We start from the raw sequence: 14,246 nt of genomic DNA on the forward strand, positions 1-14,246 counted from the left end.
TGCGGACCCAACCGGTCCGAGGAGGCCACAGGGGTGGACGCTCGGCTGTGGCTCTTGTGGAATTAATAGGGGTTTAGTTTGCTTTGAAGGGGAAGCTCGGCCCGATCTGGCTGCTCCTGAGACCCCCCCAAACGAGGCTGAGAGGGATCCCCTGGGGACCCCCGGAGCATGGAACAAACCACGCTTTGGAAGGTGCTGGAATATCTTTGCCGGCTGCTGGGCATCTCGACCGGAGCAGGTGAGGACCGTTGCAGGTGGGGGCAGCTTCTCTCCTTCCTCCTGGGTTTCATGGGCACCAGGAGAGGAGCCACACAACAACACCAACTTAACCTTTAAGCCCTTTTAAGTTTTTGTGCTTTTCACCCAGTTTGTGTTAAGAAATGTGGATCAGATTTGGAATACAGTGGAGCAGAGTAGAGTAAAATACAATAGAATGCAATAGAGAATAGAATAGAATATTGGAATGAAGAATAGAACAGAACAGAACAGAACAGAAATTTTTTATTGGCCAGGTGTGGTTGGGCCCACAAGGAATTTGTCTTTGGTGCAGATGCTCTCAGTGGACATAGAAGAAAAATAGACATTTGTCAAGAATCCTGAGGCGCAACACTTAAGGATGGTCACAGGGGTCAAAAAGCAATGAAGATGCAATCCATATTAATAAAAATCTTAAGGATACAAGCAACAAGTTACAGCCATAAGTGGGAGGAAATGGGTGACAGGGATAATGAGAAAAAACTAATAGTAATAGTAGTGCAGACTTAGTAAATAGTTTGACAGTGTTGAGGGAATTATTGGTTTAGCAGAGTGATGGCATTCAGGGGAAAACTCTTCTTCTGCCTTGTTGTCTTGGTATGCAGGGGTTTGTAGTGACATTTTGAGGGTGGGAGTTCAGACAGTTTGTGTCCAGGATGCCAGGGGTCAGTCAGTATTTTCACCACCCTCTTTTTAACTCATGCAGTCTACGGGTCCTCAATGGAAGGCAGGTGGGAAGCCATTGTTTTTTCTGCAGTTCTGATTCTCCTCCGAAGTCTGTGTTGGTCCTGTTGGGTTGCAGACCAAACCAGACAGTTGTGGAGGTGCAGACAATAGACTCAAGTCAAGGAAGTGGATTAAAAAAAACTGTAAGAAGGAAAACATTGGAAGAAAGAAAGTAGATAGTGTCTCTTAGCCTCTCTCTTCCTGTAAGGGGCTTTACCGGCAACCTCTAGTCAGCTATTTATTTATTTAAATACCTACTCTATCCTTTATTCCAATATTCTATTCTATTCTACTCTACACTATTCTTTATTTCAATATTCTATTCTATTCTATTCTACTCAACTCTATTCTATTCTTCATTCCAATATTCTGTCCTGTCCTGTCCTGTCCTATTCTATGCAAGAAATAACAAACGGAGAGCCAAGCTGCATGTTGCTTCCACGTGTGTCGCCTCAGTTCCACCTGGGCTCCCGAGGCCTCTTTGGAGAGGAGCCGTGACCCGTGGCTTCACTCAGGAACGCCTTGTTTGGAATTGGGCCCGTAACATCTGGCCGAGGGATCTTGGGAGCAGGGCAGGCGGAGACCCAGGCCGTTAGTGATTTGTGTGCCCTCCCTGGCAGCCTCTTTTATGGGAACCTCCGTGAACTGTGAGCACCCAGAGTGCCAGAAGGGATATGCGTCCACTCCCAGACCGGACGGGTTAATTCATTGCATATTTGCAGGTGTTGAGTGAAGAAGGCGGCGGCTGCGGAAGGAGGGTTGTTGTAAAACTTGATCCTCCCCTGGACTTGTTCACATGTATCGAAATGTGCTGATTTCCCACCAGGAGGGGGCTCTGCAAAGTGGGGGAGGTTCTGCCAGAGCCCCCAGCCCAGAGTCTTCGCAGAGGGGCATCATACAAATCTAATTAATAATAATAATAATAATAATAATAATTATTATTATTATTATTATTATTATTATTATTATTATTATTAATCTCAGATAAAGAAAGAAAGAAAGAAAGAAAGAAAGAAAGAAAGAAAGAAAGGGAAATATTTTAGGTGTTCAGCAACCAGCCTGCATTTAGAGCTGTTTGCAGCATCCTTTGGTTTATGTTACCAGAATGTATGGCACTGAGGGTTTTTTGGCTGAAAAGGATCAGGGGAGACATGATAGCAGTCTTCCAATATCTCAGGGGCTGCCCCAAAAGAAGAGGGAGTCAGACTCTTCTCCAAAGCCCCTGAGGGCAGGACAAGAAGCAACGGGTAGAAGCTGAACAAGGAGAGAAGCAACTTAGAACTAAGGAGACATTTCCTGACAATCAGATTGGTTGATCAGTGGAACAGCCTGCCACCAGAAGTTGTGAATGCTCCAACACTGGAAGTTTTTAAGAAGATGATACCCATCTGTTTGAGGTAATGTAGGGTCTCCTGCCCAAGTGGAGGGTTGGACTAGAAGACCTTCAAGGCCCCTTGTTGTTGTTGTTGTTGTTGTTGTTGTTGTTATTATTATTATTATTATTATTATTATTATTATTATATTCATGAGATTGAAATGCTGGATTTCATATCACAATATCACAAGTCGAACACTTTCCCAAGTGTCTAGGACTTTGTGAAGTATTTTCGTATGATGCACGTATGTCCACGTACGATGGCCTCTTGCAACTGACTATTATTATTATTATTATTATTATTATTATTATTATTATTATGTGGGTGACGTTGTGACGTAAAGGAAACGTTCCTATCTCTGGAAGTGCTTCTCCAAGGTGCATTTAAAGGCGAATGTTGCTGCAGCTGAAATGGGCAAAGTTTGGTGTGAGGCACAATGATAACGTTACTACGTGTGTGTTGTGTCCTAAAGCAGTGCAGGCGATGCAGTTTGTGTCATCTGCACCACGGCTGTCATGCCCCATGCGACTCCCCTTCGCTCTCCACGGGGAAGCCTGGGGGGGAGGGGGGGTCTTCTCCATGGTTGAGGTGACCCCTGTCCCGGGCTGCTGCTCCCACCTGCCGTCTTTCTTTTGCGTTGCAGGGCTCCTTGGTGTGGGCCTCGACACCCTTCTGCAGGGGCGGTTCACCAGCCTGGCTCTTTATCTCCTGTGAGTATGGCGGCCAGGGCAGAGGGAGGAGGGCAGCCGGTCTGAGCCTCTCTCGGACCCCATCCCGGCCTCGGTGATTGTGGAGGAGAGCCCACCCTCCCCTCCTCCCCTCGGCTGGGATGAGTCTCCTGGGAAGGAGCCGGAGCCTTTAGACTTGTCTGCCGCTTCCCAGGGCTTTTCCAACTGGAAGGAAGGGAGGAAGGGATGACAATAGCATTTAGACTGATATGCAGTGGTTAGCGTGTGGCACTGCAGGATTCTTCAGCTGACTGCTCAGTTCAGATCTCACCACCAGCCCAAGATTGACTCAGCCTTCCATCCTCCCGAGGTGGGCCAAATAAGAACCCAGTGGGGTTTCCCAGGGAGGGGAGCCTCAGGGGAATCCCAGCAGCACAGAAACGGGCACTTCGTTGGCAACGGAGGTCCAGAGGTGGGGGTTCCCAGCGGTGGTGGCTTATGTTCGTAAGGTGAAAATAGTTCAGAAGAAGAGGCAAAAAAACAGGTTTGTATCTCAAAAATATGACAAGGGGCTCGTAAGACGAGGTATCACTGTATTAGTAATAGGAACAGTAAAAACCTATAATAAATCCTAACAAACTATCCAATCTTCTATGCCGTTCAATCCCGAAGGACTCCAGGCAGCTTCCAATGATATTATATTTAACCACTAGGCCAGACTGCCTTCGTTTCACCCCTCCTCTCTCTCTCTTTCCAAGGGCTCTGTGCTGTATTATTTTTTAATCAAATCTAAGCCGATTGCTACAGAGAGAGTTTTGCTTTAAACCGTTCAGCCGTGATTGTTCCACATTCTTTGTCTTTTTTTAAAAAGAAAGGAATATTAACAAAAAAAGTAAACTTAAAACAATATAACTAAACATCAAAATTATGAGACGCAAAGAAAAAAGAAAACAAGATCTCTAGCAAAACCACCCCCAGCTGCCCTCTCCGTGTTGTCCAGAGCGAAAGCTCGGATGTAAATATTGACACGTAAAATATCCGTTGCCGCGAATGTGCCACGGATTTATGCTCCCGATGCTAAACGTTATTGATGGCTCCTCAAGGCATGAAAAGTATTTGACGTCTCGAAAGTTTGAAAACATTGGTGGGGGTGTAGCCGAGAGGAAGACAGGCGTCTCAAATGAACTCACATTAACTTAATATTCTGGTGGATTTGAGCCCAAAATATAGCAATTAAAATAAAATAAGACAAGCAAAATAAAAATGATGTTGCCTTAACCTCATTGTGAGCTGAAATCTCACATGACTTAAAGAAACCTGTATCGATTTACATGAATGTGTCATTTCTCATAAGATTATGTAAATAACACCCATTTCAGCCAGCCTTTTCAATCCTGGAATGTCCAGAGGCTGGACCAAATCTATTTGATTGTCCTTTTTTTGGGGAGGCTTATGTGCTGCTGAACACTCGGAGCCAAAAGGAGGCCCTTCTACACGTTCTCTCATCTGTGGGAAAGGAATGGCCAACTTTGCAGTGGCCCCCTCCCACAAAACTCGTTAGCAAAGATGGAGCCCTGGCTGCTTAGTTCAAAGGCTGGTGGGGCTGCCCATCACAAAGACCTCCAGGCGGCTCACAGGGGCAGGAAAACCATAACAGGGAAATGAATATAAACATAAAACAAGCAAACAAAAACATTTTTTTTGTAATCTTCTCCTTAGAATCCCCCGCAGCAAACTCAAATTGCACCCCTTCCATTCATCCTACTCTACCCTACCCTTCTCTACCCTTCTCTACCCGACTCTATTCTATCTAACCCTACCCTACCCTTTTTTATTTTATTATTATTTTTTATTTATTCTTTGTCCCAGGGCCTTTGTTCAAAGTCTTGGTGGTCTTCTGAGAGACTTCAAGTGTGTGTGTGTGTGGGGGGGGGGGTGGCCAAATCACCAGAGGTGGGGGAGGGGGATCCACTGTGACTTCCAAGATTGATTAAACGTGGAAATATACACGTTGGACCCAATGCATTAACTCCCTCTCTCCATTAGTTATATTAATGGTGCTACATTAGGAAACCCCCCCCCCCATCTCAAAATGGCTGTGGGAATCCATTTGTGCATTTAGTGTGAAAGCATATTTTAAAATATTGTGTTGTGAGTCTATCCAGACCTTAAAAGCAGCCTCAGACTAATGGGGAGAAGTAGAGACATCCCCCCTCTATCTGTCTGTCTGTCTGTCTGTCTGTCTGTTTCTCTCTCTCTTTCTTTCTTTCTCTTTCTCACTCTGTTTCTTTCTTTCTCTCTCTTTCTCTCAGTCTCTCAGTCTCCCTCTCTTTCTCTCTCTCTCTTTCTTTCATTATTCTATTCTATTCTATTCTACTTACTTATTTACCTTTTTACTTATTTACTTATTGTAGTTATATTTATTTATAACAACGACAATCATACAGTAAAAGTCAAATTCTGGCATTAATAATGGTGAACACTCCTCAACACAAACCCCTTCATAAAGACAAAAACGCCTTCATGGTTAATAACAATAAAAACTCCTGAATTCAACCAAGACTTTCATGCCATCACACATACCGTTCAGGTGATGTTTGGCCGGAGGTAAGCTGTTAATTCCCACGCCCCCCAAGGCCTGTCGGCAGAGCTGGGTCCCCAAGGCTTTCCTGAAGGGTGGGGGCAGTACGGACCTCGGGGGGTAGTTGGTTCCAAAGAACCGGGGCCACCACAGAGAAAGGCCTCCTGCACGGGTCCGCCCACTGACACTGCTTAGTCGACAGGACCCGGAGAAGGCCGACCCTGCGGGCAGAGTGGCCAAAGTTGTTTCGGGAGAGGGACTTTGCTGCCCCCACCCCCGATTGTCTCCCTTAACGGATCTCCATGCTTTAGTATTTCAGGGATGGCGGTTTGTCTCTGGGAAGTGCCCTTCTTCGCCAGCCTCCTTTTCGGCCCCTACTTTGCGTGAGTGCCGTTCCCCTCCTTCCATTTTGGTGCAGGGCCTCGGGGGGGCCACACAAAGTGAGCAATGTTAGGCATTGGAGGGAGTTCAGTATAAGGACAGGGGCCGTTTTGGTATCTCAGCTTTTGGGAAAGGCGGGGGGGGGTGTCGGGGGGGGAGGAGAACAGTGGAGAAAAGGCTAAGGAAAATTTTAGGACTCTGCCCAGAACGATTGGGTTGGCAATATATTGCCTGCAGGCATTGCAGTCTGCCACAAGAGGGGGCTAGAGTTTGTAGCTTATTTCTCTGAGTCAGCCTCTCTGTTTCTCTGGCCACTCACTGTTAGGTTGGCTCTGCAATCTCTCTGAATTGTAGTTACTATGTATATCAGTTATGTTAGGCTGGACACTTTTGTTTGCTGATTATGACAAAGACAACTGATGAAAAAGACTTTGTTCTTGGTGATGTTGGGTTTGTTATTCTGTCTTATTATGTGTAAGACTTTAGACTGTTTATCTGAAGATGCTGTTTCTCAGAGTAAACTTTCATTCAAGTTCGTGTATCTCTGTGTGGCTGAGTAGTTACTCACAACTAATCTAAACGTTTCTGTGTGTGCACAACCTTGGTAAAGAAGGATTACTCTGCTCATAGGTTGCCAGAAAGAATGAGTGGGGCGGGGGAGGAGAAAGGGGGAGAAGAGCCCCTTCCCTCTGATGCACCTTCTCTGAGTGGCCCCCCACCAATAGTTTTTGCGGAGGGAGGGTCGCAGGGGTGGGGGGTGGGGCATTTTTTCCAGCTTCAGCCCGTCTCCCTCTTGGCAGCCCTCGGAGGGGACCCACAGTGGAAGCTTGCTGGGTCCGAGTCAAGCGCCGAGCGGCTTTCCAGAAGTTCCTGTCTTACGCCCTGCTGTCCGTCGCCTGCTTCCTCAGCCCCGTCCACCTCTGGCAGGTGGTGCTCCCAGGTGAGAGGGGAGGGAGGGGCGGAAGCCGGGAAGGGCGGCGGCCATTGGGGGAGGATGCCCACAGCCCCCCCACGCTCCCCCCTTGCAGAGGGAAGGGCCGGGGTGGACGGAGGGGAGGAGGGCCCGAGGGCGATGGGCAGAGGAGGGTGGCCCTGGAACCAGCTCTGGCCAGTGGACATCCACCCTCCTCTGACGGCCATGGCAGGAAGACCCCGAGTGCAGCTTTCTCCCCACGCGTCCTGCACCCAGGTGGGAGGGGTCAGTTGATGCCCCATCAGGAGACGAGGTGAGAATGGGTGGAAGGAAGCCAGGAACAGAACGGAGCCTGCTAGGAGGGAGAACAATGGGGCTCCTTCTGTCTTCTCCTGCTACGTAGTTTATCCTCCTCAAGATTGGCTCACCTCCCTCCCCCCTCCCTCCCTCCCTTCCCTTTTTTTCTTTCCTTTTTCTTTCTTTCTTTCTTTCTTTCTTTCTTTCTTTCTTTCTTTCTCCTTCTCTCTCTCTTTCTCCCTCCCTCCTTTCCTTCCTCCCTTCCCTCCCTCCCTCCCTTCCTTCCTTCCTTCTTCCTTTCCTTTCCTTTCCTTCTTTCTTTCTTTCTTTCCTTCTTTCTTTCTTTCTTTCTTTCTTCCTTTTCCTCTCCTCCCTCCCTCCCTCTTTTCCAGGCACCCTGCTCATCCTCACCAGTCTGGCCTACTTCCTGCTGAGCAAGCAACGGAGGGAGGATCTGGGGGATGGGCCGCCAGAACCGAGGGGAGATGGAGTGACAGGCGACGCGGCTGAGGCCCGGAGCAGGCAAGCGTCCCGTCTCCACCGTCGGTGCCCCCCCCTGCCTGCCTCTCTCAGGAGCTTCTGCCAAGCGTGTCGAGGGCCCTTCGCCTTCACGGCCTGCTCAGGCGTCCTTTCCTCGAGGAAGCCCCTGGACCTCGAGGGACAGGCGGAGGAGATGGCGCTGACCCTCAGGGGAGACCCAGAGGCCAAGGAGAGCGTCTCGGAAACCGCCTCCATCCTTTCTGCCCAGGCCGGAGAATAAAGCGCTTCTCTTGCAGCAGAAGTCCACGGCTGAGACGCCTTTTGCAATGACCAACAGGTTTCCCCAGCACTCTGCGGGTTGCACTGGCTGCCGGTCAGTTTCCGGACTCAACTCAAAGTGTTGGTTATGACCTGTAAAGCCCTTCATGGCATCAGACCAGAATACCTCCGGGGCCGCCTTCTGCCACAATAATCCCAGCAGCCCATTAGGTCCCACACAGTCGGCCTTCTCCAGATCCCTCAAGTAAACAATGTCGTCTGGCTGGACCCAGGGGAAGAGCCTTCTCTGGGGCAGCCCCGGCCGTTTGGAATCAGCTCCCCCTGTACATCCACACTGCCCCCACCCCTCTCGCCTTCTGCAAGAACTTGAGAACCCATCTACGCCCCCAGGCTTGGGGTCACGAGATCCCAGCTTCTGGCCGACGAGTGCGAAGTGTGCTTGTTGTTGATTTTTAATGTTCCAGGGTTTTTAGAGTAGTTAATTATATTAACTGGATTTTAGATTTTGATATTGTATATTGTTTTTATTATGTTTTTTTAAATTATATTTGTATGCGGCATACAAATCCAATTAAATAAATAAATAAATAAATGTTGTGAGCCTCCTGGAGTCCTCGGAGAAAGGCGGCATACAAATCCAATTAAATAAACCAGCCAACCAACCTCCAAGAACCTCTTCTCCACCACTGGCCAAAGGCGACGGCCTGTTTTCCTTCTGGGGTGTTTATGTGGTTCGAGAAGGAGAAACTGCACAGCCCCTTCCAGAGACAAACAGGGAAGGAACCTGGCAATTTGGAAAAAGACCCAAAAGTGAAACATTATTCAAAGGTAACTTTTGGGATTTTGACAACAGAAGTATTTATGCACCCCAATAGATTAGGTTGGACGAATGCTTGAAGATACAAGGATGTAACGACACAGTCGCGGAAGTTAAAATCACTTCAAGGGTTAGAAGACCAAGGTATAAAACTGGACTGGTCAATGCATTGAGAGTTACAATCAGGGTTTGAAAAAGATGTTAAAACAGAAGGAAGGAATCTGCAAAACCCCAGAATTAGGCCACGTTTTAGAGGAGCTCCTGTCTGTCTTCTGCGGTGTTTCACTCTTTCAGTCACAGCAGTGCAGGCAACAACTCTGAGCAGCCACACGAGGAGAGAAATCGCACAGTCGGAGCAATTGCACAACACTCCTGCAGAGACTTCTTCTCCTTGGGTGGAGGAAGGTACAGGTCGCAGAAGGACAATTCCCAGGTGTATATCTTTGCTATAGCAAATGCATTTAGCATGTAGACTTATGTGCCACTTCACAGTGCTTTACAGCCCTCTCTAAGTGGTTTACATCAAATGATAACAACAACAACAACAGAGTTGGAAGGGACCTTGGAGGTCTTCTAGTCCAACCCCCTGCTTAGGCAGGAAACCCTGCACTGCTTCAGACTTAAAATCTTCCAGTGTTGGATCATTCACAACTCCTGGAGGCAACTTCTGTTCCACCGATTAATTGTTCTCACTATCAGGAAATTTCTCCTTAGTTCTAAGTTGCTTCTCTCCTTGTTTAGTCTCCACCCATTGCTTCTTGTTCTACCTTCAGGTGCTTTGGAGAAGAGCTTGACTCCTTCTTCTTTGGGGCAACCCCATAAATATTGGAAGGCTGCTCTCATGTCTCCCCTGGTCCTTCTTTTCATTCAACCAGCCAATGCCCAGTTCCTGCAATTGTTCACTGTTATCAAACAGTGTGGTTTTTCTAGGAAAAAATAAGCCTACCGAATAATCCTTTATCTGAGTTTGCTTAGGAAATTCCAGACCTACAAAAGAGGAGGAGAAGTAAATGATCATATCTAAAGCAACGTGAGAAAATATTGTTTGACTGAAAGAGTAGCAGATGCTTGGAACAAACTTCCAGCAGACGTGGTTGGTCAATCCACAGGAACTAAATTTAAACATGCCTGGGATAAACCTAGATCCACCCTAAGATAAAATACAGGAAATAGTATAAGGGCAGACGAGATGGACCGTCAATCTTCTATGTTTCTATGTTTCTGTTGACTGACCCCTTGCCCCCCTTCTTCAGTTTCCTCCAACCTCAGGAGCTCCGGGTGTTCGGGGTCACCTCCTGCCCAGTGTTCCTTCTCTTTCCGTTTCCTCCGCTGACCCCCCTCCCCCGTGGCTCAGCCTTGTGTCCAGGGCAGTGGCTGCTCTCCCCCCTCCCGTCTCTCTCTGGTGGAGGAGAAAATGGTTAAGCAAACAGACCAGGGATTTCCTAGAAGGATCAGGTGGGTTAGGCAAGTAATTTGGGGATTACCTGGCAGGACCACCTCACCTCCAGGATTAAGAGAGTCAAAATCTCACACCGCTTCTAGTTCACACCTCTTTGGAAGACCTGTCATTGTTTCTGCTCTCCAGCGCATTGCCCGCCTCATTTATTGGTACGAGGGTCACCCAGAAGGCAACGCACCACATATTTTTTCTCTCAGCCTACAGAAATGGTACAAATGTGAAACTGCAGAGATACATGATTTGAAGGGTCAGCAGTGCGTGTGTACATTTTGCGTTTCTTCAGACAGAGCGCGAAGCTGCAGCCATGTTTTGAAATGACATCTGTCAGCGATGTACGTTACAAGCAGCGTGTCATCATTGAAATTCTCACCGCGGAGAAAGAAACTGTTGGGAACATTCACAGTTGATGGAGACTCTGCAGTCAACGGAAGTACGGTTAGTCGCCAGGCACAGAGGGTGTGAGGCCGTTAGAGGTGACATTCGCCCAGTGCAGAAATGGCTTCGTGAGCAGAACCAGGAAGGGGACCGACAGAGCCTACACACCCTTGTGTCTCCCTGGAGGGAGGCCAGAGAACGGGACAGAGATTACATGGAAAAATTTGGAGTGTAGAAGAAGCATCGTTCTTTCTTGTGTGTAAGTTTCATTGTGTTCAATAAATAATGGTTGAAGAAAAAACGTGTGGTGCAATACTTTCTGGGCGGCCCTCGTATCTTTGTAGACCACCAATACATAGGACAAAATAAATAAATAAAATAAATATTCAGTAAAGTTCAGTAAGGTTGAGACAGCGCTCGAACCAGGCACTAGGGGGCAGCAGTGGCACTTGGTGTGTGCTAAGAGTTGCAAAATTCAGGACTTTTTCCTGGGGTTTTGGCAGTGGCCGAAGGCTCAGCGTGGGGCTCATTGTTCCGAGGAAGCTCAGAGGCAAACAGGCTGCTTGAGTCTTCAGCCGTCAGGCGTCTGGCCCACTTCACCCCCCACACGGCCCGGCCGACTCCTTTCCAGGGACTTTCAGGGTTTCAGGTCAAGGGCAGCGCTTCCCAAAAGGCCGCAGGGCCGGACTTTTACATTGCACCAGTGGAAATGACTCAGAGAGGAATCTGGAAGGCACCTCTCGGCCACTAAAAGAAGAAGAAGAACGAAGTGATGTGGCAGAACGTTCGGCTACAATTGGGGCCCCAACAGGACGAGGTGGCAGGCGTCCAAGATCTGAAGAGGATGGGGGGGAGGGGGGGTCAGGGCAGCCTATTCTCTAAACCACCTGGAGGCCAGACAAGAAGCAATGGGGGGAAACGAACCAAGTGGGGGAAAGACCCCGGCACCACGGAGGAATTTCCCAATGGTGAGAACAATCCATCAGTGGCCCAACTTCCCTCCAGAGGTGGTGGGGGCTCTTAGCACTGGGGGTCTTTTAAGGAAGAGGTTAGACAGCCCTGTGTCTGAAATAATATTGTTGTTGTTGATGAGGATAATAATAATAACAACATCAACAACAATAATAAGCCACCCTTCCCCAGTGGACTCAAGGCGGCATACAAAAAATAAAACAAAAATACAATATAACACCCCCCACCCCCCCGAAAAGCCATTCACTTGTCACAAATCCATTTCTACTAACGTGATGACCAGGAAGGAGACTGGAGGCTGCAACCTATGAAGAACAGTTGCAGGAACCAGGCCTGGCTAGTTTTATGAAGAGAAGGACCAGAGGAGACACAGCAGCAGAGTCTTCCAATATCTCAGGGGGTTCCACAAAGAAGAGGGAGTCAAGCTCTTCTCCAAAGCCCCTGGAGGTAGAACAAGAAGCAATGGGTGGAAACTAAACAAGGAGAGAAGCACCTTGGAACTAAGGAAGGCTCAGTAAGGTTCAGGAAGGAAGTGTTTTTAATAGGAAAGTGAACCCAAGAACAAGGGGACACAATCTGAGGTCAGTTGGGGGAAAGTTCAGAAGCCACGTGAGAAAATATTATTTGACTGAAAGAGAAGTAGATGCTTGGAACAAACTTCCAGCAGACGTGGTTGGTCAATCCACAGCCACTGAATTGAAACATTGCCTGGGATAAACCTAGATCCATGCTAAGACAAAATGCAGGAAATAGTCTAAGGGCAGACGAGATGGACCAGGAGGTCTTTTCCTGCCGTCAGTCTTCTATGTTGCTGTGTTTCTAAGGCAGTGGCTGTGTTGTGTTTCCAGCAGTGCCTGGATAACAGCCCCTTCAGCAAAGAGAAATTGGATCAGGTCCCCGTTCCCTGTCGGAGCGTCTCCGTGTCCCAGGTGAATGATGGCCTGCGTCTTTCTTCAGGCCCCAATCCCTCCCCCAAGCGTTAAAGATGCCAGCCTTGCTGCTTTATGGTGCCTCCTCCTCCTCTTCCTCCCTTCTCAGGTTACCCACGCCAAGCGGAGCAGAAGCCCAGACCAACCCCTCGGAGCGAAGGGCCCCCGGGCAGCAGCCCTATCTGGCATCTGGGCCAAATCTGCAAGTCAAGGCAAAGGGCTCCTCCATCCGTCTTTTATGGTGCCTTCAACAAAAGCCACGGCGACCTGCCTGGATCTCAGCCGCAGGCCAAACCACCTGGCCCACCTCCACCTGTATCAAAGGAGCCCCTGTTTAAGTGCCTCCTGTTGCGAGGCCTTTGACGACCTGCCCAGGACATCCGAGCCCTGTAAACCCTTGGAAGATAATATTCCCTTGGGACAATCCCAGCCGTAAATCCCCTAAAGGAAGGTCCTTCCTGGGGCTTTGGTAGCAGGAGAGGCTTCCTTCTTCTGGCTGTGGGATGGGGGGCCACGTGGCCAGCAGGATCAAAAGATCTCCCCACGCCCAAGACAGGCGCACCCCCTCCCCGATATCTCTCCGGGCGGCTGAGTGTTTGCCATGACAAAAGACGAGGTTGCCAGAGTTGGGAGCAGATAATGAAGAGGAATGAGTTTCAACAATGGTCTCTAACAGCCTCCTCAGAGAATTAGAGATAATAGTTAAGAATAGTTGGGGGGTTTCATGATCTTCCGTCAAAACTGCAGGCAGGAGACATGTGGGTGACAGAACTGTCGTCCCCTGGATTTTGATAATGCCGCCAGTTTGTTCAACGTCCCTGTTTGTCCAGGGGGAAAAAATGGACGTGTGCTCTCAGTTAAAAAAGAAAAACAGGATGCCTTGCACGAATTCATGATTCTGGCTTTTGAACCTTTGCAGGGGCCTGGAAGCCGAGAGCCAACTTACTTTAAGTAGGTAGAGATACAACTATGGCTGCAAGTAATTTATTCTGGAAATGCCCATTGTATCTCAAATTTCACAAGCCTATTTTATCACAAACATTCTCTTTCTAATCCCTTTTAATTTGCATTCTAAATTGTATCGCACCAATTTCTCATCAATGGAGGATGAGATGGATCTACTTGTGTATACACTGTGTTTTGTGATTCTCCTATAGCTACTCCAGGATTTACTTCTTGTCTTCCTCTCTTTTCAAGGAGTCATAAGTTCTCTCCCACCTGTGAAATGTATAAAATTGGGGAGGCTTTATCTCCAATGGATTTTCATTGAGATAAAATGTACATTAGTTTCTTATCTCCTGTCTTACTGAAAGTGATGTTTTGGTGCTTTGGGGGGAGAAAAACCCCTCTTAACTTCTAGTATTATATAGCACTTATATGTTATATTTTTTCCAAGCCATGAGACGATCCTTATATATGTTCCAGTTGTAGACTTGCTACCTTGTAGATGCTAAGGTTTTAACAGTAATCATAGACTGTGTTTTAGCTAATTAATTAAACTATTTTGCATCTTAGGAAACAAAATTTGAAGAAGTCATCAGTTCAGAAAGACCTGACGTGGGAATTTAGTAGAGATTCTTGAATTACAGAGAGTCAAGACTCGGCCTGAAGTAGGAAAACGATGCGAAACCTGAATAAATCTCAGCAACTGTGTCTCTGAAGGAGCTTGTGTGATAGCGATCTTATCATAGGTTCCAATTCCAGGCCTCTAACCTTGATAATTATAAATGATGATACT

The 14,246-nt window shown here is 47.8% G+C and overlaps 1 protein-coding gene across 2 annotated transcripts; it reads left to right on the forward strand.

Annotated features, from left to right (window-relative positions):
* TMEM72 (transmembrane protein 72) lies at positions 1 to 8,548 on the forward strand. Of its 2 annotated transcripts, XM_070751469.1 has the most exons (5): positions 1 to 238; positions 3,001 to 3,067; positions 5,918 to 5,989; positions 6,788 to 6,927; positions 7,590 to 8,548. In XM_070751469.1, the coding sequence occupies exons 1-5, from the start codon at positions 169 to 171 to the stop codon at positions 7,955 to 7,957; spliced, it is 717 nt and encodes a 238-aa protein (XP_070607570.1). In that variant the 5' UTR covers positions 1 to 168; the 3' UTR covers positions 7,958 to 8,548. The 2 variants fall into 2 exon arrangements, with proteins under 2 accessions (XP_070607570.1, XP_070607569.1); XM_070751468.1 differs by lacking the exon at positions 1 to 238 and having other exon boundaries at positions 2,693 to 3,067.
* The last annotated feature ends 5,698 nt before the right edge of the window (positions 8,549 to 14,246 follow it).

Source organism: Erythrolamprus reginae, chromosome 4 (genome assembly GCF_031021105.1).
Source record: "Erythrolamprus reginae isolate rEryReg1 chromosome 4, rEryReg1.hap1, whole genome shotgun sequence".
Classification (NCBI taxonomy): domain Eukaryota; kingdom Metazoa; phylum Chordata; class Lepidosauria; order Squamata; family Dipsadidae; genus Erythrolamprus; species Erythrolamprus reginae.

Excerpts from the sequence above, each read along its gene's own strand:
- TMEM72 (XM_070751468.1), top strand. The coding sequence starts at position 2,751 with ATGTTGCTGCAGCTGAAATGGGCAAAGTTTGGTGTGAGGCACAATGAT. Across the intron at positions 5,990-6,787 it reads CTTTTCGGCCCCTACTTTGC|CCCTCGGAGGGGACCCACAG; the intron begins GTGAGTGCCGTT and ends CCCTCTTGGCAG. Across the intron at positions 6,928-7,589 it reads CTGGCAGGTGGTGCTCCCAG|GCACCCTGCTCATCCTCACC; the intron begins GTGAGAGGGGAG and ends CCTCTTTTCCAG.